Genomic DNA, 24,761 nt, shown 5'->3' on the forward strand with positions numbered 1-24,761 from the left:
AATGGCAAATGTCAGCAGCAAAACCAATGGGAAGAAAAAAAATTAGCATTTTCTAGTTCCCATGGTGTTAGAAAAGGGAGGAAAAAAATCGAGAGAAAAACTTTTTTTCTTCTTGCATTAAATTCTAAGAGAAATCAATCACATGGATTTTTATAGAATACTGAATAATAATTCAAAGTTTTAAATGATAGTTCCCTTACAGCAAAACATAAATAAGCATCAATAATAACTGGTTATCTGGGTCTTTGATAAACAGATATAGACAACAAAGTAAATGTAATTCAGTTGGCCCAGTTAATGCTAGAAATAAGGCTACCACTTACCAAAGTCTTTGGAATGGTATATTATAGACAGTCCTAGTAGGATCAACAGGAATCAGCTAGTCAACACAAGATCCATTCCACAGCCTAGTCTCCACAAAGACAACCACTAACCAAGCACAATGGTTAAGAGCTTGGGCTTTAGAATCAGACAGAATCCACAGGATTCATTCTACTTAGAACTGAACCATGATAAGTCACATAGTATCACTAAGCTTCAGTCCCCTCCTCTGTAAAGGGAGGGTAATAACATGCCTCCCTCCACCAGCCAATGTTGTTAAGAACAAACAAACTGCATATGAAGTACTAATAACTTAGAGTCATCAATAAGTAGAGTTGTCACTGTTGTTACCTGTTCTGGGACCAATGTAATAGTAGAGCTCTTGGGAACAATCACAGTAGGAAGAACTGGTGCGGATGGAACAGATGATGGCGGGTTCGAGATGTGAGCGGTCTACCAATGTGAAATATGGAAATATTATTATTGGAATTAACACAGCCACCCCAAGCCCAGCTTTTCTATTCAGATGGCTCAATTGCTCCTCTCAACTAAAGTCCTGGGTAGAGGGTGCTGGCCCAAAGTCAATTGTCAAGTGTCCAACCTAACCAGCATTTTGAGAACAGTACTAATAGTGTATCCATAACAAAGTATTCAATAAAAGATGGCTATTACAATTATTAACTAAATTACAATAAATAAAGTGCTCTTAGTTTATACCAAGAATCTACAAGATAAATTTCCATGTGAGATTATTGCCCTCTCTTTAGGTTTATAAAAAGAAATCCTAAATCAATTCTTGTCAAGTCTTTTTAAGCCATGACTGGCAAGACATCTCTTTTCTCCACTAATAAATGCTTCCCCGAGGCAATGCCTCATTTCCAACCTTGAGTGGAGAACCCGAAGCACAGGGCTCAGGCCAGTGTTTTGACATTAGGTCCACAGAAGTCACCTAGATATCTTGTAAATACGGGGAGTTTAATTTAGCCGACAGAATATGCCTAACATGCTCCCATATTATATATACCCCAAAGCACATACTGAGCAATTGAGTAAGAGGTCCTAGGTCACTACTATATTACACTTTGGAAGAAAGAATAAAAGGGGTGTGGTGAGCAGACCCATGCAGGTAAAAGGTTGGGGTAGGTGGCTAGGGGCCAGGGAACAGCCTGCACAAGTAGAAGAGTTAGCCTTCAGGACAAAGCCTCCACAAAGATCAGACTTCAGGTATACACATGAACTACTTTTCCATCAAGGCAGGACTCCTCAATCTACAGAAGGGAAGAAGGACTGTTTTTCACACTGTGGAAATTACAGCAAGAGCTGAATTATAATCAGTACTCAAAGTATTACAAGTTCAAAAGCTAATTTGCAAAAATTATTTGCAAACTTGAGAAAGAACATATGTGAATATCCAGAAACTCTTCCAAAGACACAGGATTAATAACAAGTTTGACAGATGACTCCCCATGGTGGAGACCCTTGCCTGTCTAGCACAAGTTGTTTCTTTTGAAAACGGCCCCCTCCTCTAGTCTACCCAAATGATTTCCCTCTGGAGCCACCTGTTCTTATATGATCTCAGTTAATTAGTTCAGAAGCAGAAGACTGACCCATGTTGGTCCCTTTTCCAAGGTTTCTAAGCTTGGAATCTGAAAAAGTTAAAGCTCTATCATGAAAATTTGAGAGCTAGGTCTACTATGTGGGAAAAGATAGTCTGCAATGAGAAACAAGTAATGACATTTGAGTGCCTGGTTCTCTGTTTTAAAGATCCAGCTAACACCAACTTCTTGTGGCTTGGTTATTCTAGGAGATATTGCAACAGCCTTCTTATAAATCCATCTTTTTGTTTAAGTTGGATAGAGGCAGAGTTGCCCCTTTCTAAGAGAAAAGAGTCACATAATAGACGATCTTATTCTGTAGCACTTGAAGAAGGGCCTCCTACCTCTTGTCTTGCTGTTTCAGCCTCTGCATCTGAGGGAGGAAACTGAACACCTTTCTTAAGAAGGTCAAGGTACACTTCTTTCACTTCACTTACATCCACACCTCCTGGGAAACCTTGTGACCAAGTCTGAATTCAAGAAATCATTCCAGAGTTAAAACAACAGCAAAATCAAAACACAATTTGTAAGCTGGAGACAGAAAATGAGAGATTGACAATTCTGTATCCTCCTAAGAGAAAGTTGGTTTTGAATGCCATGGACAAAAAAAAAAGTTTTCAGAGACTAAAATAATAATAAATTTTTAATCATCAGATCCCCATGCCTCAGCATTTTAATGAAACCCTGGAATAGGTACTACTGTTTTTTGCTGTACTGAATCCAGAATAGACAGATTCTAAAATAGCATCAGTAGCTCCTTTGCCAAATAACTTTGAAAGCAGTCTGTTATCTACTCCAGAACAGTTTCCCTATCTGTCAAACAAGTATACACATCACTTTCTTATCAGACACAAATAAAACAGAAACTGGGAAAAAGTACAGAAATAACTAAAAATTCTTCAGAAATAGGGCACCATCCAATACCAATAAATTACTATTACCTGGAAAATAAAAGAATGAGATGCTTTCTGGCTCAATCCTAGGTTTGTAAAAGGGTCACTAGACCGATCAGGACGTACATAATTACAGTTCTAATCTTAGAGGCCTTCCATCCCATAAGGCATACAATAGACTTACCTTAATGAAATTCAAGATTCTATTCTGAATGTCTAAGGGCAAGGTGTATCTGGGGTTCAGCAGCTTAACCAGACTATCTTTAACGAATTCCTTCTTCACAATCAGAGACTGGAAACTTGGACCACAGTTCTGCATGCACATGTCAATAAGCTAAATTAGAGAGAAAATTTAAATTTAATTATATCTCTCTGGCAAAACCACCCTCCTACATAGAAGGTAAAAATCGCTAAGTAATGATTTCCACCAGCATCCTAATTAAACAGAATTTACGGTCTACTAAAATAGATGATAAAGCATGAGGTTCTAGGAATGTGAAGAAGTAGAAGGCATGATGTAAGTGCTCAGAGGGACAGATTTCTTGGGGAGTCGGGACACAATCATCAGAGCATTAAAACCATTAAATACCAGTACTTGGTAGTAAATGCTAAGGGCCAAATGTAAAGTGCTACAGACACATGGGCTACAGACTGGATGACATTTGTCCTAGTTTTTCCAGGGAAGTTCTGGTATATTCTTGCTGTCCTGGCTTTACTAATGATCTTTTTCATTCTCAAAATTGTCCTGGTCTGGATGATAAATTACACAGTCATCTTAGCTACAGACCTTTATGGACAGGTAAATTAGGGCCAAGTGATAATTTAGGGCCAGGTGGTTTTAAGACTTTTGGAAAAAGGCAGTCCTAAGTTGGGCTTTGAAAAATAGTTAAGAAAAAACGAATGTAGAGCTATATTCTAGGAAAGTAAATGGTATCAAAATACATACATACATACATACAGGTGACAAAGCACAGGAGATCTCAGAAGGAAAATGAGTACTCTGGTTTGTAGGGGCTTCTTCATGTGGGGAGACTTCATTGGGGAGGTAGGGTGGATAAAGTCTGGAGCAGCATCATACAGACTATACAGAAACGCATGGCAGTGAATGAGAAGAGTGTGGCCACTGCACTAAGAGGCCAGTGAAGGGTCCTTGTTTGTCGCCATCACACCTCTATTCTGAACTTGAGAAGGTTAATGTGCACAAATCCTGTGGGAAGGTGTTCAAGCAGCACTCTACAGCAGGCACCTGGAAGGACGGAGAATCCAGTAGAGACCCACTAGTACAGAACCAAGGCACAAAGGCCTAAACCAGGATGATGTGGGTACGAGGAAAGGGAAGGAAAGACTGCAGAGAATCACGAAAGTATAACTTTACAACTGATGTTTGTAGGAAAAGGATGGCTGAATGTGAAATCACTATTATTCTGCATGAGATTCATGGCCCCTCGAATGGAAATTTGGAAGTGATTGGAGTAGTAGGCTTGGTCTGTGGTAAAAATAAGGAGCTGAAATTTAGATATTTTGAGTTTAATGGTACTATGGACTGAATGTCTGTGTCCCTCCCAAATTCATAGGTTGACATACCTAATCCCTAATGTGATGTGCAAGTGGGTCCTTTGGAAGAAATTAGATCACAAGGGTGCAGCCTGAGCAAGGAGGTTAGTACCCTTATAAAAAGGGACAGGAGGGATGGCTGAGTAGCTCAGCTGATTAAGAATCTGACTTTGGCTCAGGTCATGATCTCGCGGTTTGTGAGTTTGAGCCCCGCATCAGACTCTGTATGGACAGCTCAGAGCCTAGATCCTGCTTCAGATTCTGTGTCTCCCTCTCTCTCTGCCCTCCCCCACTTGCACTCTTGTCTCTGTCTCTCAAAAATAAACATTTAAAAAAATTAAAAAACAAAAATAAACATTAAAAAAAATTTTTTTTAAAAGGGACGGAGAGGATCTCTCTTGGGCATTAGAGGAGGCAACGACAAGATGGCCATCCACAAGCCAGAAAGCAGACTCTCACCTGCCACTGGATCTGCTGGATTTGACTTTAGACTTCATAGCCTCCACAATGTGAGAAATACAGGTCTATTGTTTAGCCAGCCTATGGTAGTTTTGTTATAGCAGCCCAAGACACTGAAGGCAAAATAGATGGTGAGAACATTTGAGACATTTAACGGAGAGCTATACATGCACATTTGCAGCTCAGAAGGGATGGAAGCCTCACGTGAGAAACCTAGGCTGTGTTTGGGGAGCAGGGAAGAATGGCTGGAACACTGGGGTTCACCAATCACACATGCCAGAAGAAAACTCCATAAGGACAATCAAAGATCAAAGTGCAACTAATGGAAACTGAAGCATAAAGAGAACATAATATTGGTAAAGTCAAAAGAGGGCAGTTTCCATAAGGATCACATGTCAAAATAGCTAAGAATAGGACATGAAAAATACTCGCTAGGTTTGTGGATTAGTGGGATCATTAGTCACCTTGGGGGGTGGGGGGGTCCATTTTCAATCAAGCAACATAAGCAGAAGTCAGGCTAAAAAAAATGAGCTGGTATTGAAGAACTAACTGCATGCAGAAAGCAGATTTCTCAAAGGGATCTAAAAAAAATTAAATTTCTATTTTCCATGCTGCCACCTCTCAGGTTAGAGAGGTCACAGAAACCATAATGTGACTGGGAGAGGCATGATCGTCTCTGCAGAAAAGCAGCCCTGAAAATGGACTCTCCACTATGCTCTGTGCTGGGTCACTGGAGTGCCAATATACAAAGAAGATATGAGAGTTGTGGTTTTAAGGGCAATGTGGCTAAGAAGGCAATCAGAAAACTGAACACAGGTAGCCAGCTATCCGAAGCATGGAAAATATTTAAAGCAAAGGAAAATGAAAATAAAATCCAAAACCTACCGAGATAAATGAATATTTTAGAGCAAGTTATTTAGAGAAAATTTAAAGAAGTTGCATAACAAAATGAATTTTTGCTTGATGCACTGTGGTGAGTTATTAGGTGAAACACGGAGAGGAAAAGTACCACTAGTTCAATGGGAATTTGTACAAATACTTCATTCAACCCATTACGCAGTCTCATTAGACAAGATAGCCTCCAAGTCTCACTTTCCCTACTGGTGAAACGAATGGGGAGTTTCTTACTAAATATTTCACAAACCGATTTTTATCTTTGGGATCACTGAGATTTGATGGTAATGGGTAACATTCCCAGGAGGTTACATGCATAAAATTAGACAGTCAACATGAAATGCTGACAATGTTAACATATGGAGATCACAAATCACGGCCCTTTTTGTTTTCCCCATCGGAATCTACAATTTCAGGACTAATTACTTCTAGCTCACCTCTTTCATTATGTCACCGGTACCTCTTTTCACCCCAGAGCCCACAGAGATAAGCAATAGAACCTATTGTGCCAAACTGGAAAAATACCCCGCTTTTACACATTCTGAAACTGGGCTTTGGTACAATTTAAGCGTTCAGATCATGTTCAGATAACCTATCTCTGGAAATAGACACCATAATCTCAGGTGGGATAGAGAACCTAGAAGCCAAGGGACCAAGAGAGACTTGGTAGGTCTAAAGAGTAGGTCTCACTAATCTCCTTTTGTGCTGGACTTGGCAAGTTGTTTATCCTTCCAAGCCTTCGTCTTCTCATCTGCAAAATGAGCCATAATACCTCGCTTTAGAGACTTCTTGTAAGGCCTAAATGAAATATAATGTATATGAAGAGCCACACAGATAGCAGGACCTTAATAAATGGTAACGATTTTGATCATCTGTTCCCATGGATAATTTCCTATCAGGAGAGAATATGTTGACCAGCAGATATAAATATTCTTCTTAGAAAAACTGGAAGAAAAAGAGCTACTTGGTAGTTTTATTTCTTGCAATTTCTAAACCAAACATAGTAAACCAGGCTTTGGGGCCATCCAGAGCTGAAGACCCCACAGAGGTATGGCCATCCCAGGGGATGAGCTCACCCTACAATGAGCTCCTGGATAAACAGATACATTTTACACAAGTTCTGAAGCCCCCACAACTCACCACCTAGGTGGTGTTCCACAAAGGCCTATTAATTAATTGATTCCCAGGAACCTGTTCAACCACTGTCCACTTGACAATAATAGTATCTTGCTGAGACTTATCACAATGGTCGCTTTCAAAGGGCTAGCCTCTGGCTAAGAGTTATGAAGTTTGGTAACAAAATGCTTTTTAAAAAACCAATCTATCGGCTTCTTGATAAAACTGCCCCACCAACTGATGGTAGGAAATTGCAGTGTAGTCCAATCCCATCAAAGACCTAATCAAGATCAGCGAAGTCCATGGAGAACCCAAATGACACATAATTCAAAGAACGTTTATAATTGACTTTGACAGGCTCTCATCACTTCAGAGTAATAAAATGGAAGTGTCACATATGGGCATCCATTTTTAAAGAATTCATTGGTAAACATGTAATTGCTTTGACAGACATTGAATGATTCTTTCTGTGGCTAATTTCCCTCATAATTAAGTCTGGCTTAAGTTAACATTAAAGTCTGTTCTGAAGCCATAAACACCTCTGCAATGCAGTGAGTAGTCAGAAATGAAGTGATTGGGGCAAATCTACATGAAGCTATCAAGAGTCAAAGGCCTATTTAAAGAAAACCCAAGAAGTAGGTACCTTAATGAACTCTGACCTAACAATGAGGGGCTATTCTGACCCCCAACCCATGACTCCCCCCTCCCCTTACTTTGGCATAGGTAGGTTTTAGATTTGTTTGTTCTCACATTCTGGTATGGAAAACACGAGGTGGAAGATGTACAGTTACCAGAGGTGGAACAGGTAATGGGAACAGGCAGGTAGCTGGTAGTAAGGCTTTAGATACCGAACTACCCAAAGGGAAGAAAGAGTGGGAACCCAAAGAGAAATGGAGGGCCAGAAGAGACAACACTCTAGAATAACCTCACCTTCTCCCCAGCTCATCATCAGAAAAGGGAACCAGGATGGAAACAGAGAGGGAGATAGGGATAAGAAGAAACCACAGAAATGCCAAGAAGGCTGGGCACAACAGAGAAAAAGACACATCCAGCATATAAACACCTGTAAGAAGGTGAAATAATACCACAGGCTGAAACATAGAAGGTGGCATACATTTATCTTCTCAAGCAAGATGGCAGTTTTCTTCCCTTGAAACTCAAACACTGGAGCTGTGGTCACCTCAGTCCCATAGCCCTCTTGATAAATACTCCCAGAGCCCCTAAGGGGAGGGTGATACTGGCTGATTAGGTCCTTAACCTTGTGGCCTGGGGCTTGGCTGAGGTAAACAAAGGCATGCAGGAAAAATGAGAAAGCTACAGAGCTCACTCTTGGGCAGCAGGCAGGGCTTACAAAACCTACCTTAGTGAAAAAGGCAACTCACTGGAAGTGACTGAAGAGATCCTATGGCCCAGGATGGGGGTGGGGGGTGGAAACGGGAAGGCATCCAATAAATGCCCACACCCAAGTCACAGACAGTAAGGTGTACAGCACTCTTTAAATGAACAAAGAACACTCTCCAAATTATACCACGCAGGGGAGGTTGGTTGAAACTTAATGAGCTGCCAGCACCTCAGAATTCCACAGAGCTGTTCAAGTGAGGCAAAAAGCTAACAGGGAAGCATTTTTCAAGACTTCAATTCTCCCCATGGGTAACACATAGACAGACTTCTTGACTGGATCAGTGTCTACAAGTTTTGAATTACCAGTTCCCATCTCCTGAGCAGGAAAAGCTGATTTTCCAGGAACACACTCTCCATGAAATTAAATGCTATTACAATCGGCAAAACTCTCTCAATTCTGCAATTCTCAGTTTCAATTCATATGGTAAATAACTTTGTGCTAACCTATTATCTCAGAATCTATCTTTCTTTCTTTCTTTCTTTCTTTCTTTCTTTCTTTCTTTGTTTTGTTTACTCCAAACTAAAAATGTGACTATAGCTTGGGAAATCCTAGAGTCTTAATCATAATATTAAAAATACTTACTGACAAGGTAAGCTGGATTTCTTTATGATTGTAGTTTTTGGAAATCCTTTTCTTCAAAGCTTTTACTGCATCTTTTGGCCTATAGCAATAAATACAATGGAATCATCAATTTAGGCATTGCCAAAAATAAGAAGTCTCTGAAAATCAATATGTATCGTGGAAAGAGAAGACCAAGGTCCTGGTTCTGCTGTGTGACCCTGGGCAGATTACTTAACTTCTCACACCTGTTTCCTCATACACGTAGGCAGACAATACCATCTACCCCCTTAAGAATCAAATAGAATATTTACATAACAGTATTACTCAGAAAACACTACACATGAAATGTATTCATATCTATATCCTTCTATAACTGCACAAAACTGGTTTATAGGAAATGTAATTTCCAAAACAATGAAGGTTACCATTTTTAAGACTATTTCCTGAGCACCCTAGAGGGAAGGGGATATAGGAGGAATTATAACTAAGTAGGTCAGCTTCTAATGCGCTACAATTTTACATTATAAAAGGAACAATTATGTAGAAACAGAGGGTCAAAATTTACTTTGATGTGATTGAAAGGTACAGTAAACTTCCAGTTAGAAGATCACTTCTTGGAAGATGTAAAGTATAATATGATGACTATAGTTAACACTGCTGATGGGATGCCTGAAAGGTGCTAAGAGTAGACCCTAAAAGCTCTCATCACGAGGCCCCAAATTTTTTTTTGTTAACTGTAATGAGGTGACAGAAGTTAACTTATTGTGGTAATCATTTTATTTTATTTTATTTTATTTTTATTTTATTTTTTTCAACGTTTATTTATTTTTGGGACAGAGAGAGACAGAGCATGAACGGGGAAGGGGCAGAGAGAGAGGGAGACACAGAATCGGAAACAGGCTCCAGGCTCTGAGCCATCAGCCCAGAGCCTGACGCGGGGCTCGAACTCACGGACCGCGAGATCGTGACCTGGCTGAAGTCGGACGCTTAACCGACTGTGCCACCTAGGCGCCCCGTGGTAATCATTTTATAATACATACAGGTCAAAGCATCATGCTGTACACTTTAAACTTCTACAGTGCTGTTTGCTAATTATAGCTCAACAAAACTGAAAAAAAAGATACAAATCCTTTTTGCATTACCTTCCAATTTTGTCTGTGTTTGCATGGATAGAATTCCTATTATAGGACAATTACATATGCTTATCTAGAATTATAACTATTATAAATATATAGATATTATCTATATTTCTAAAAAATCATACATAAAATCTAAGATTAAATGCTTAGAAAAGTTTAAGAATAAAGGTACTTTTTTGAAAGGAAACATTTTACTTTGAGATTCCCTTTTTGTATTATCAATGAAGAAATTAGTATTATCAGTGAAGAAAAGGCCAGAGGAACCAAATATGGTAAACAAGAGGATAGGGAAAACACCATAAACACCTTAATGTACAGTCAATTAATATAATCAACAATTACGTATAAGGTTTTCTTCGTCAACAATCAACATAAACTAGACTAAATCTTTTTGCTATCAGTTATTAGTTTAATGTACACAGAAAAAGTAACAGAATTGTATCCCTTATAACAATCTGTAATTCAGACTGAATTCACAAAACAGTTGACCTTAATGATTTTATTTAAAGCTTCAATTCCCTAAAGTTTAAAACATATAACAAAAGCACACCATTTAAGAACACAGCATGAACGTGGGCCAGTTGACATTAAGAAAAAATTGTCTCATAAACAAGGAGAGGAAAAAAAGGCTGCTAGGTTAATTCCCGGTTAATAATGACAATTGCCTTGGGGCGCCTGGGTGGGTCAGTCGGTTAAGCATCTGACTTCGGCTCGGGTCACGATCACGTGGTTTGTGAGTTCGAGCCCCGCATCTGGCTCTGTGCTGACAGCTCAGAGCCTGGAGCCTATTTCAGATTCTGTGTCTCCTTCTCCCTCTAACCCTCCCCTGCTCACGCTCTGACTCTGTCTTTCAACAATAAATAAACGTTAAAATATATAAATAAATAATGACAATTGCCCAGGACAGGTCACCAGTAGGAGTTTACTAGCTTCTGGATAATATTTTTCAGTTACAGTAACATAAAATACTGGCAATCAGAGCAGGGGGAATTTCTAAAGAAGGAAAAAATTCTCCTTTCTTTGAAGAAAAAGGAATTTGAGCTTCACAAAGACAAAATTTGAAACTACTGAAGAAAAGGCAAAGAGAAAAATTATAATGGATTCTCAACTATTCCACACACTGAAATAAGCAGCCGTCTTAATGTTTCAACTAGACACACCTTCAAAAGATAGTGGTGCCCAAGGGGTGACGAAAATACTCAAGAAAACCAGAGTGTTCAAGAGAAAATGTGCTGTAGTCCTGATGCTTCTTATCAGAGGTAAACGCGTGCACCACACACTGTACTCACCCATCGTGGGTAGTGTTAATTATGTCACAGATGTGCATAAACTGGCCCCAATCTTCAGTCTGAACTCCAGCAAATGTAGCCTTTTCTGCAAAGAAAAGCTCTTGTGTTGAGTCTGAGCTAACACAGAAAAAGAAATGTCTGACCTTCCCGAAATAATCTGCTTGGGGTTTACTAGCAAGTACCATTAAGTTTATATTACCAAAAGACAAAGAGATTTTTTTTTTTTTTCTGAGCAATTCCCAGTAATTCAGGAATCAATCAGAACTCAAGTTCAGAGTGCTGCCATTACAGCAGTAATGGACCTATTAATAAAAGCTACAGGCACAATACTCAGGCTGCAGGGCCAAGACAGGCCAGCTAAACCTCCATCTGCCTGCCTGTCTTTCTGAGGACAAGCACCTGTTGAGCGGTGCACAAAGTGAAGTGCATAGTGCAAAGTATTTTACCTTATGCAACTTCATTTAACCCACTGTTACAGATGATGAACAGAAGTTTAGAGAAGTTAAGGAAATTACCTAAGGCTACACAGCCAGTACAAGGTAGAACTAGCACTCAAATTTTAGTTATTTGATGTCCGTTTTTATTTGCTTTTTTTTAAGTCATTTAGTCTCCTTGAGTGGGGGAGGGGCATACTGAGAAAGAGGGTGATCAGAACTACTGAAATTGTCTGTGTCCTTGAGCATTAGAGCAAGGTCACTCCCAGCACCTTTACTAACCAAAGCTGCACCAGGCAGACTGGAGTGCTTCTGCACCTGGAACCCCATCATTAAACAATCAGATAATTTTCCCTCTCCAGATATTCTCGGTAAGAATATAAAATGCCATCTGGGAAGAGTAACAGAACACAACCTAAATGAGCTCAATATATTTCCTTCATGGGAGGAGGAGATCCTCAGCATGAAAACACTAGGTCTAGGGGGAATGAAGAAAAAGTTAAAAAGGAGAATGAAGAGGAAGGAAAAAAAGGGTTTGGTTGGAAGAACCCCAAAGCTTAGTCTGCTTCCGTATCTAGGAAAAGTATCATTTGAATTTGGCACTCCATCGACAGAGCTGACCAACTTTGCGTCATTTAGACACCTACTATTGTTCCTTCTGCCAGATTCCTTGCTCCCATTTCAAGCGCTTCCTCCTACCTTCCCTTCTTCCTAGAAAACTCCTATTCACCCTTCAAAAGCCATGACAAAGTCAGTTTCTCCCGTTCCATAAGTTTTGTTTTACAGTTTTCTTATATTGCAAGGGTACTATATTGTAGCTACTACATAATGTGTCTGTCTTACCTACAAGATTGCTCATTCCGTGAGGGTGGGGACCATGTCTCACCCTTGCCTCATCCAGGTCCAGGTGTATAGCTGGCAGTCAGCAAATATTTACAACATTAAATCATCAGCCTATGAAGACACAGTCTGAATCTATATCCACTCAAAGTTCATTTTAATGTCCAATAGGGATATAGCCAGCAACAGTTTAGAAAGCATCTCCCGCCTCGGTGATGGTCACTTTCACCCCCTTATGAAGATGTGGGAACTAAGGTTCAGGACGGGTGAGGTGTTCCCCACTGTTAATGGAGCTGCAGGCAAAACTGCCCAAATCTGAGCCTCCTTACTGTAACCACCTGGTTCTCAGGATGTCGTCACCCCACTAAGTTCCTGACATTATATTTAGCATGCTTGGTTGGCATCCATAGGCACCGTGCCACACCCGGTTCCCCGAGGGAGGTGTTGAGGAGAAGGGAGGAAGGGAGAGGGCACTGGTAAGACAATCCAGTCGCTGGTTTCTGCTTCCCGGTACGTTATTCAGAGTACAGCCACAGATGAAAGGAAGGAGTTAGGCAAATACCTGCGTGGTGCCTCCAAAGGCCTCTTGCGACCCCGACTGTTCCTCCGCTCCCGCTTCCCTCACTCCAGTGCTGGGCATTTTCCTTCTCTTTGTTTACTCACAAAAAGTAACTCAGCTTGTTAAGGGCTTGGCGCCAGACAGGACCGATTTAAAGGACCTGCCTCTCACACAGAAGTCACATCACTCAACCTCGGCGAGGCTTCTTCCCTCTTCGGTGAACAGGTCAGAGCCACACTGGGCCCTCGAGTGGGCGTACGATATGAACAGCTTTCTCCTGGCACAGAAGTTTACCCTCTCTCCTTGCAGAGGCCCAAACACTCCACACCTGAATCACGTGCGTGATTCACCTGTTCGGTTACACTTTCCGGGGAGCACCAAAAGGGAGGTAGAGTTTGAGGAGGGGTTCCAGAGGGAGTCGGCCACAAAGAAATGCTTCGAAGGCGCTGGGTGGGATGCGGGTGCCCTGGGAAAGTTCCGCGGGGGGGGGGGGGGGGGGGGGGTAGGGAGGAAGGGAAGGGTTTCCTCCAAGTTGGACCAGGCCGAGAATGGAGTCAAGCGGGAAGGGGCCCCGGGCCCCCAAAGCCGGCCCTGGCGTCTCTCTCCCCTCCCGCCCCGGCTGTTTACCTATGAGGTGGCCCACGGAGGTCGCATAGGGATCCCGGTGACTCTTCCCAAACGCCATAGTAGCCCCACCGAGCCGGGCCCAGGAAATCCGCCTCCACCGCTCTCGTGCTCCCGACTCCACCCGCTCGGTGCCCCTGGCTCCTCCTCTTCGTCCGAGCGCTTCCCGGGCTCGGCGGAGGCTGCGCGACCTGCCCTGCCGCTGCGGGGCGCCGGGCACCCTGCGTGGGGCGCGGGGGCGGGGACACTGGGCGCCCGCGCACCTGCCACGTGCCTCGCGGGACCAGCGAGGAGGCGGCGCTGCCAGCTCCAGGTGGTGCGGGCGGGCTGTGGCCGCCGCGTGGGGCCCGCGGGAGGACTCGCGGGACGCCGACAAGAGACCGAGGTGGGCTTGTAGCCCCTAGGAGCCGGCGGCCCAACGGCCACAGCCTGGAGATCAGAGACCCAGGCTCTGATTTCACCGCTTACAGGACAAGTTGCTGCTGTGCTCTGCGCCTCTTGCTCCGCTTTGTAGAGAAGGAAATATCGGGTTAATAACACAGATCTGAGGATTATTGTGAGAATTAGGGATATAAACCGCTTAGGTCAGTGTCTGTCACCACAAAATAAATATTTAACCACTGAACGAATGGAGTAAGTAGAAATCCTTACTTTCCGCCCCCACCGTCACCCCAGAGATCCTGAGGAGGTGTGTTCCTTGCCCTTTAAAGGAGGTGATAAATAGGAGGAGGGATTGGCTTCGAATTTAGGGACGCCCCAGGACCCGGGGGCCTTTGTCTCGCCTGTATTTCCTGAGGGACCACAGGGCGCCTCCATGAAAGCTGTGGGTTCTTGACCCTCCCTCCTCCTCGGAGTTGTGCTTTCCAGTAAAGCTGAGGAGAGGGGTTTTCCTCCTGCTCTGGCAGGGAGTGGGTTTGGCTTCAGGACTGCTTTGGAATGTAAATCTGAGCCTGAGCAGTCCAAGCCCTTTCCAGCTGCTTTTCAGAAGCAGAATTTATTTCCTTTTCCTGCGCATTCAATTAACATCTGATTAGCCATGTTAACAATCTCCAGTGATGCCAGAGACTGCTAGAGAGTGGGGTGTCTCCAGGTGATGGCAGCTAGCCATAAACTGGGTTCTCTGTCCCTCCAGACCTTGCTTCCTGCAGTCAACTTGGGCCAGTTCTACAAGCCCTTCTTTGGTCCTGGAAAGGGTGAATAGAGAGATCAAAGGGGGCTTGTTCTGACTTATGTCCTTAGTCTTATATTTTATTTCATTTTTTTTCTTGGTCTTATATTTTAAAACACAAGTCAAAACCAATTGCAACGGTGCCAAAGGGTTAACTTTTTTTTCCCCCTGTTTCTGTTATTTTAAATTTTTCTTGACCTACGTGAGCAAAACCGAGAATGAAACATTTTTAATGTGATGGCATTCCTTATAATGGGGTTGATCATACCTGTAACTCATATTCTCCACCAGGGTGAGTGGCTATTTCAGATGGTGCCGTTTGTCCATTTCTTTAGTCATAACTATATATAGCCTGCTAACACTGCTGAAAATCTCTTTTGTGACATCACCAACCTAATCTCTATTCTATGTTATAGACTCCAGGAGAATATTTCACCTTCTCTGAAACACTACAACCAAACAATCTTAAAGAGAAAGTCTACTGTAGCTTAGGCTGCTGGTGATGTCAGTAGCCTGCCAAAAGGAACTGAGAACTACGAAGGAGCGAACCATTTGGACAGATCTTTTTCTTTTTTCCTATTTATTTATTTATTAATTTATATATTATTTATGAAAGAGAGAGAGAGAGAGAAAGAGAACCTTAAGCAGTCTCCACACTCAGCACGGAGCTGGACTCAGGTCTCGATCCCACGACCTTGGGACCATGACCTGAGCCGAAATCAAAAGTCAGATGCTCAACTGACTGAGCCATCCAGGCACCCCTGGACAGATTTTAAAAAAAAAAAAAATTTTTATTAGTTTTCTTTATTTTTGAGAGGCAGAAAGAGACAGCACGAGTGGTGAAGGGGCAGAGAGAGAGGGAGACAACAGAATCCGAAGCAGACTCCGGGCCTGAGCTGTCAGTACAGAGCCCAATGCGGGGCCCAAACTTTACAAACCATGAGATCATGACCTGAGCTGAAGTGGGATGCTCAACCGACTGAACCACCCAGGTGCCCCACCCCTGGGCAGATTTTTAACACAACTCTGCTACTTATGTGAGAGGTTGTTTTGTTTTTTATTTTCTTGGGTTACGGGATTAAGGCACTGAGAACAGGAGAAACAGCACCAGGAAGTGTGTTGAGGATGTTATGACTGGGTGATCAGAGCCAGGATCTCAGCTATACCTGGGGAAAAGTTTTTCTCTCCCCATGTGCACATGAGGGTGTTATGGTGCTTTCAGCCTTTTTCTTTTTCTGTGCTCCGCCACTTTCCTCAAGATCCCCCTAATCCCCAGGGGTGAAAACCAGCTCAATGTTAATATGACCTGGGAGCAGGATAGTAGAATTCACAACCAAGCTAAAGTCAGAGAAGGGGAAGAATCCCAGGAAGAAACAATGGTAAAATTTTTGGATATAAGGAGCAAAACCCTCACCACACCACCATTTCAATTCCAAAGAATACTTTCTAAACATTTATATGTAAGTCATAATGCTAGGTGGAAGCAAAGAAAATAACCTTTATTTAAAACATGTGAAGGTGCATTAGTAGGCATTCATCAAGAGGATACAAAAATGCTGATTCGAAGGGGCACATGCACCCCAATGTTTATAGCAGTGCTACCAACAATAGCCAAATAATGGAAAGAGCCCAAATGTCCATCGACCAATGAATAAAGAAGATGTGGTACATATATACAATAGAATACTACTCAGCAACCAAAAAGAATGAAACCTTGCCATTTGCAGCAAGGTGAATGGAACTAGAATGTATTATGCTAAGTGAAATAAGTCAGTCAGAGAAACATATCACATGATTTCATTCATGTGGAATTTAAGAAACAAAACATGAACCTAGGGAGGTTCATGAACCATAGAGAGGGAGGCAAACCATAAGAAACTTAAATACAGAGAACAAACTGAGGGTTGCCGGTGGGGAGGTGGGTGAGGGGATGGGCTAAATGGGGGATGGGTATTAAGGAGGCCATTTGTTAGCATGGGCACCTGGTGTCATATGTAAGTGAAGAATCACTAAACTCTACTCCTGAAACTGGTACTACACTATATGCTAACTAGGACTTAAATAAAAAAAAAAAAAAATACATGAAGTGCCTGGAACTGGAAATCTATCTGAATGTAGTCTTCACAATCTTGAAGGCAGGTAGAATTTACCTTAACAAAAATGTAATCTGAAATTAAGAAAAATAAAGCTAATACATAGCTTGGCTACAAGTTTGAGAAATAGCTGCCTGATTCTGAAGCTCTTATTGCCATTGGTGAATCTGCTTATTGAACATGACATCACCGCCTCTGCCCCCCCTTTAAAGAATCTGTTTGAGGGGTGCCTGGGTGGCTCAGTCAGTTAAGTGTCCGACTTCAGCTCAGGTCACGATCTCGCGGTCCGTGAGTTTGAGCCCCGCGTCGGGCTCTGGGCTGATGGCTCAGAGCCTGGAGCCTGCTTCCGATTCTGTGTCTCCCTCTTTCTCTGCCCCTCCCCCGTTCATGCTCTGTCTCTCTCTGTCTCAAAAATAAATAAACATTAAAAAAAAATTAAAAAAAAAAAGAATCTGTTTGATTCATAAGGAGACCTCTTGAAGCAGTCAGGAATAGGGGAAGTCATATAATCTGCCGGTGCAGAGTCCTGCTGTTCTTTCTGAACTTGTTCAAGAAGGCTAGTATTTTCTGTACTGGAACTATATGCTAGCTGTGCTCTAAATACACTACAGGCACTATCACTTAATCCAAAATGGTTCTATGAAACCAGTAACATTATCACTGTTTTACAGATTAGGAAAACCAAAGCTGTATCCCAGGCTTGTTAAGTCAAAATCTCAGGGTGGGACACAAGTATCAATACTCATTACAGCAATCCATGTGATTCTAAAATATCAATATTGCCTTCCTCAAAAATATCAGGTAGGACATTGAGATGATGTGTGATGCCCTTCCCATTAGCCAGCCTTCTTCCCTCCTTACCTTTCAGTGCACTTCTCTATCCTACACTCCTTTTTCTGACTGCTGTTTCACATCATCTTCACCGGGCTCCATTTTCCTTTTTAGCCTGTCGGAGTTCCACAGTCCAACTTTTCCTCTTTATTTTCCTCAGGGTGCCTTTTCCTTGTCCCTTCTCTATGAAGACTTTTCTGACCACTCCCAGGAGAACTGAGCTTTTCTCCCCCCTGTCCTACACAAAGATTTCTTAGAGCCCACAGCACTTTATAGTACTTCTTTGTTTGAAATATACCCCCTGTCTCTGAGATATAAATTTCTCAAGGGAACAGGGCCCTGTTTATTGGACTTGCCATCCAGGCACTTCACAGGCCTTGATGAATGTTTATTGAATACATAAATGGCTCTCCAAAATCTGGAGCTTCTCTGTTCTTTCTGAGATCCAGTCCTTAATTCCCTCCTGGATGCCTAGTCAGAACTCTTAACAATATGTTTAGAATTAGGGACACCTGAGTGGCTCAGTCAGTTAAGCATCTGACCCTTGATTTTGGCGCCAGTCATGATCTCACGGTTTGTGAGTTCAAGCCCGTGCATTGAGCTCTGTACTAACAGTGTGGAGCCTGCTTAGGATTCTCTCTCTGCCCCTCTCCTCGTCTCTCTCAAAATAAATAAATAAACTTAAACTTAGGTGTATATATATATGTACATACTCATCTGCTTCCTTTTTCATCTCAATATCCTACCTAATATTTTTGAGGCAGGCAATATTGATATATTAGAACCACATGGATTGCTGTAATGAGTATTGATACCTGTGTCCCACCCTGAGATTTTGATTTAGCAAGCCTGGGATAAATCAGGGGCATCAAGACTTTTCAATGTCCCCAGATGGGCTAATGGTATCATTATTCCACAATTAAAATATCTTGAAGTTGTCCTCAATTTTTCCCTTTCCATCAGTTATTTCCCTTCAATGAGCCCCCCACCTTGTGTTCTTTATCTGTCTCCTTGCCTTTTTCCCTCTATGGACACTGCTCAATCCAGCGATTCTTAAATGTCACAAGCCTTAATAGTGTTTAGGGATTGGACTAAAGCCTGGGTTCTCCCAAATGCAGCTAAGACCCTATGCATCTACAAATGTATTAGTTAGCTTTAACATTTACCCTCTCTTACACAATATTTTACCTACTATTTTTGACATCAGATGTACAAAGATATATGTGGACTTCATTTCAACAGTTATTTTTAACATACTAAATCTTGGCAACTCTTGATTCTGGAAATTAACTTCAAAGCTCAGCTTTCCCTCCTTTCCTGCTCTTAGGATCACCTGTATCAGCTTCCCAAGAGAGGTCTTCTTTCTCTGAACCCCATGCCACGTACGTTTTTATTTCCTGTCTGTGAGCTTTTGGCCAAACTCAGAGACCCAAGATGAGCATGGGCAAGGCAGTCAAGAGTGGTGGAGGCTAACACCTGCTGTCTTTTTACTGGGTTAGCTACTATACAAAGTGCTTTTGGTATCTCCCATAAACCTCATAATCTTGTAAATTAAGAATCATTCCTGTTCTACTTACTTGCCTAAACTTACTCAGAATCAAGAGGAATTTGGGTTTGTCTCATTCAAAGCTTGGGCCCTTTTCCAATTTCATCTTGCTGTCCCCAGAGAAAGGACCAAGCCACTGATTTCAAGGAGGACCTGCAGCATCTAGTTCATGGCTCCTCATCCAGCACTGCCAAGTAGGAGTGTGTTGATCGACTTTAAACATTTATCCTCCCTCCAATATTGAACTTTATTATTTTTTAAGGAGTAAAATGTCATATTTCATTTATTACTATTTTTATTTTTTGATATGAAATTTATTGTCAAATTGGTTTCCATACAACACCCAGTGCTCATCCCAGCAGGTGCCCTTCTCAGTACCCAGCACTCATCCTCCCCTCCCTCCAACCCCCCATCAACCCTCAATTTATTCTCAGTTTTTAAGAGTCTCTTATGGTTTGCTTCTCTCTCTCTTTTTTCCCCCTTCCCCTCCCCCATGGTCTTCTGTTAAGTTTCTCAGGATCCACATAAGAATGAAAACATATGGTATCTGTTTTTCTCTATATAACTTATTTCACTTAGCATAACACTCTCCAGTTCCATCCACGTTGCTACAAAAGGCCGTATTTCATTCTTTCTCATTGCCAAGTAGTACTCCATTGTGTATATAAACCACAGTTTCTTTATCCATTCATCAGTTGATGGACATTTAGGCTCTTTCCATAATTTGGCTATTGTTGAAAGTGCTGCTATAAACATTGGGGTACAAGTGCCCCTATGCATCAGCACTCCTGTATCCCTTGGGTAAATTCCTAGCAGTGCTATTTTGCTGGGTCATAGGGTAGATCTATTTTTAACTTTTTGAGGAACCTCCACACTGTTTTTCAGAGCAGCTACACCACTTTGCATTCCCACCAACAGTGCAAGAGGGTTCCCGTTCCTCCACATCCTCTCCAGCATCTATAGTGTCCTGATTTGTTTATTTTAGCCACTCTGACTGGCATGAGATGATATCTCAGTGTGGTTTTGATTTGTATTTCCCTGATGAGGAGTGACATTGAGCATCTTTTCATGTGCCTGTTGGCCATCTGGATGTCTTCTTTAGAGAAGTGTCTATTCATGTCTTCTGCCCATATCTTCACTGGATTATTTGTTTTTCAGGTATGGAGTTTGGTGAGTTCTTTATAGATTTTGGATACTAGCCCTTTGTCCAATATGTCATTTGCAAATATCTTTCCAATGTTGAACTTTAAACCATCCAAATGATTTCCTTAGCTTCCCTCATCATCTTTACAATTAAGGATCTCAATGGAGATCTTGGACAAAAGGGCATCTGCTGGCTAAATTTGTCATCTCAAAGGATTCCTATGAAGCTTAAACCTAGTTTTATTTGAAAAATAAACTAAGGGAACCAATATTTTCATAACCCAAGCCAACTATCTGTAGATTTCATGGTCTCATCAGTTCACACTTAACTCATTAAGGGTTTGTAATTTAATTCCTGTGTGTTCTTTTGAAAATCTTGTTCAGATTTGCAAGTCAGTTCACCTGGGTTCAAATCCCAGCTCTCAGGTGACAAAAATAATCCCAACCCTCCTTAGGGTTCTTTTGAAAAATAATGAGATGATGAATGTAGGCACTTAAACTGGTGCTTGACATATAACAAAGCTCAGTGTATATTAACTAGTTATTGTTTTGTTTTTTTATCCAGTCCACCAGGTGGCCTGAAATAGTAAGGCTTGGCAGTATCTCTCTAAATGTCATTTTAAATATGCAGGTGTTACCTGTTTGGGAAAAAAGGGTCCTAGTAGCACCCACTAGCATTTTGCCGTCACACGTTCAGTTTCTATAAGCATATTATGAATAATGTGTGATTTGTTGAACAATTTACTTGAAAAAAGATCTGTGGGAATGGGGCTCTGGAAAACCCGGAGATTCAGAAAAGGGATTTCAGGCTGGAGTGGTGGAACAGCAGACCCAGGGGCCTGCTCCTGGGAGCTTTGATCCACAGGAGAGCCTGGAAAGAGGAATGGACAGCAAGGTGAACAGAGGCATTTCATGTAGATGCCAAAATTGTTTCAAATCCCGGCACTACTATTGACCAACTGTGGCCTTTGACCAGCAAATCATTCCTTCAGCACCTGTTTCCTTATCTAGAACCATGGAGCTAATTCCACATTTCACAAAATGTGGGTCTGAAGATTAAAGGACACAACATTTGGACACTTTTGACAAATGCCTTGACATATCACTGGTGTTCACTAGTTGCTAAAGCCCAAAGCCTAAATAAAGTAGGCTCCTGTTCCCTACTTTCTACCATATTGTTGTGGTTGTGCCCTTTTATGACACTGATTATAACCTGAATGATTTTGTGTAATTATTTGTTTACTTGTTGCCCTTGTTACTTAATATTGCCCACCCCTCCTTATACACTGCAAAACATACCCTCTCATCACCCTGCGTTGCCTACGGGTAAGACCCACCCAACAGTGTCTGTCAGCCCCTGAAAGCAGACTTACCCAAAAAGATGAATATTTTCTCCTACATCCACACTGCCCATTCATCCTCAACCCACTTCTGTGCAGCTTTTAGGTCCTTTTCAAATGATATGGCCTTGCCAGTACTAAGTACAGGCTGCTCAATTCATCCTGCTTTCCCTCCCAGTACCATCTGTCACGGTTGACTCTGCCTGCTTCTTCCGTTTTTTTGTTTTGTTTTTTTCTTTTTTTTTCTTTGAGAGAAAGAGAGAGAGAGAGAGAGAGAGAGAGAGAACCCAAGCAGGCTCCACACTCAACAAGGAGTCTGACGTAGGGCTCGATCTGGTGACCCTAGGATCATGACCTGAGCTGAAATCAAGAGCCTAACTGACTGAGCCACCCAGGCTCCAGACCCAGCCTACCTTTATTTATTTATTTATTTGTTTATTTATTTATTTATTTATTTATAAATATTTATTGGAGCGCCTCGGTGGCTCAGTCAGTTAAGCGTCCGACTTCGGCTCAGGTCATGATCTCACTGTTCATGAGTTCAAGCCCCACTGCCCCATTGTCAGGCTCTGTGCTGACAGCTCAGAGCCTTGAGCCTGTTTCGGATTCTGTGTCTCCCTCTCTCTGTTCCTTCCCCACTCGTACTCTCTCTCTCTCAAAAATAAATAAAGATTACCAATAAAATAAAATAAAATAAAATATTTATTTATTTTTGAGAGAGAGTGCAAGTGGGGGAGGGGCAGGTAGAGAGAGGAGACATAGAATCTGAAGCTAAAATGTCTTCTGTTGCAAAATGCACTGTTATTTTAGGGACTACTAAAAGATATAAAAAAAGTTTTCATCTAATCTATGACTTCCTGCTTCCTTATCATTTAGAATGTTTATATTTCTTTAACTAACCCACTGAAACTCACTAGACCTAGATTTTTTTTTTTTTTTTTTTGGTACACATGACTTCTGTTCATATACAGAAGGGAAAACGTAAGCAAAATAAATTTAAGAAAGATTTTTTTTGTCTTCCCGTACAGAATCAAACTCTCCAGACTCACTCTTTCACTCAGAGATGTCAGTGTGATGGTGCATTTTCCAGCACTATGTCACCCTTTCTGCCATCAAGAGCACTGGGAATGTGGCATCTCTTCCGGTGCCTCCTATTCTCTCCTAGTACTTTCCTTTAAAGTGTTGACACCCGTTTTGCAAGTTTTGATGGTGGTGCTTTCTTAATCTAACAAGAAAGTTTCAATGAAAGGTTTTTCAGACAAGGAGCAGGACTCATTTCCCCTCCCCAAGTGGTCCTTACATAGGTTTGGGGCCAAAATTTCAAGGCATTGCAGTGGTTTGGGGAGCCACCAGCAATAACAAACAAATTGCATGTGCCCAGGCAATGACCACTATATCCACATCTCTACTGCCACCTGATGATAAATTGTAACACACCATGGTTGATAAATGTATTAGGAAGGTTAAAATATGAGAGGAAAAAGAGACAGTATCTTAAAATTGTTGAAATTCCCTTGTAAGTACTTTATAGATAGTCACTCAAGGAATAAATATAGGAATGGGACTTGTGTTCCTGCTGTGTAAGGCAACTAAAGTCTAAAATAAATCACCCTTAAAGAAATCCTGGGGCACATGGGTGGCTCGCTCAGTCAATTAAATGTCCGACTTCAGCTCAGGTCTTGATCTCACAGTTCATGGGTTCAAGCCCCACATTGGGCTCTGTGCTGACAGCTCAGAGCCTGGAGCCTGCTTTAGATTCTGTGTCTCCCTCTCTCTCTGCCCCTCCCCCGCTCATACTGTTTCTCTCAAAAATAAATAAACAGTAACAAATTTTAAAAAAGAAAGAAATTCCATGTATTAAGGAATTGTTCCATCTGCTTCTAAATCCTGGAACCAGTAATGAATTCTTGATTATAATTCAATCTAGAGCAGGTTTAAAAAAAAATTTTTTTATGTTTATTTTTGAGAGACAGAGTCAGATGGAGCACAAGCGGGGGAGGGGCAGAGACAGAGGGAGACACGAAATCTGCAACAGGCTCCAGGCTCTGAGCCCTCAGCACAGAGCCCGACACGGGGCTCAGACCCACAAAATGTGACACTGTAACCTGAGCCAAAGTCAGTCTCCTAACCGGCTGAGCCACCCAGGCACTCCACTGTAGAGCAGGTTTTAAATGGTGAATGTACTTTTTACTAACAATTTTACTTATCATTCATTTTTATCTATCTTAAAAGTTTACTGCAGTGTACTCTGAACTATCTTGTTTTTAATGTTAGAGAGGGATGGAGCCAAACTATAAGAGACTCTTAAAAACTGAGAACAAACTGAGGGTTGATGGGGGTGGGAGGGAGGAAAGGGTGGGTAATGGGTCTTGAGGAGGGCACCTGTTGGGATGAGCACTGGGTGTTGTATGGAAACCAATTTGATAATAAATTTCATATTAAAAAAAAGAAACATGCCAAAAACAGTAAAAAAAATTACCTGTTTTTTTAAAAAATATATAAGTATTATTCATAGTTTCAATACAGGGCCCTGAATTTCTTGGGTATGGAGAATAGAAGGCATTTTATTTTATACAGGTAATTTTTTCCCTAACCACGAGAGGGCAGCCTTGTTTAACTTATCAAATTCTCCCAAAGGCCTAGCTGAGCAGCTACTTTCTGGCAGAATGCTTCGCTGAGGGGGGAGGGAGGGCTCCAGGAACCCCAGTTAGCTGTGTTTTTCAGGGGTTTGACTGCTGCTCTTGAGGGAAGCACAATGATTCCACTCATTGTTTTATTTTCCTGGGATCTCACATTGGCAGTAAAATGTGGCATAACAGTAAAACCTAGTATTCTTTATCTAGAAGGCAGATGAGGGTCTAGGGCAGGTGGTTGTTTGACCTGTGTCAGGAATCAGGTGGCTGCAGGAGGAGAAGGATTAATAAAATCCATGTCTAGGATTTGAACTTCTGAATGACAAA

At 41.8% G+C, this 24,761-nt stretch overlaps 1 protein-coding gene across 2 annotated transcripts in view; it reads right to left on the minus strand.

The window, feature by feature from the left end:
• The window catches only part of TOM1L1 (target of myb1 like 1 membrane trafficking protein), a 47,197-nt gene extending 33,292 nt beyond the window's left edge, over nt 1-13,905 (minus strand). Inside the window, exons 1-6 of one of the 2 annotated variants that reach the window (XM_086686928.1) lie at nt 13,684-13,905; nt 11,224-11,308; nt 8,817-8,895; nt 2,994-3,143; nt 2,261-2,386; nt 673-774 (exon numbers count right to left, since the gene is read on the minus strand). In XM_086686928.1, the coding sequence (XP_086543054.1) occupies nt 673-774; nt 2,261-2,386; nt 2,994-3,143; nt 8,817-8,895; nt 11,224-11,308; nt 13,684-13,741 (600 nt within the window). In that variant the 5' untranslated portion in view covers nt 13,742-13,905. The remainder of the gene's footprint in view (nt 1-672; nt 775-2,260; nt 2,387-2,993; nt 3,144-8,816; nt 8,896-11,223; nt 11,309-13,683) is intronic. The other variant, XM_025916892.2, reaches the window with a different exon arrangement.
• Between the last annotated feature and the right edge of the window lie 10,856 nt (nt 13,906-24,761).

The sequence above is a fragment of the Puma concolor genome, chromosome E1 (genome assembly GCF_028749965.1).
Source record: "Puma concolor isolate L17-30 chromosome E1, mPumCon1.1.hap2, whole genome shotgun sequence".
NCBI classification, from domain to species: Eukaryota; Metazoa; Chordata; class Mammalia; order Carnivora; family Felidae; genus Puma; species Puma concolor.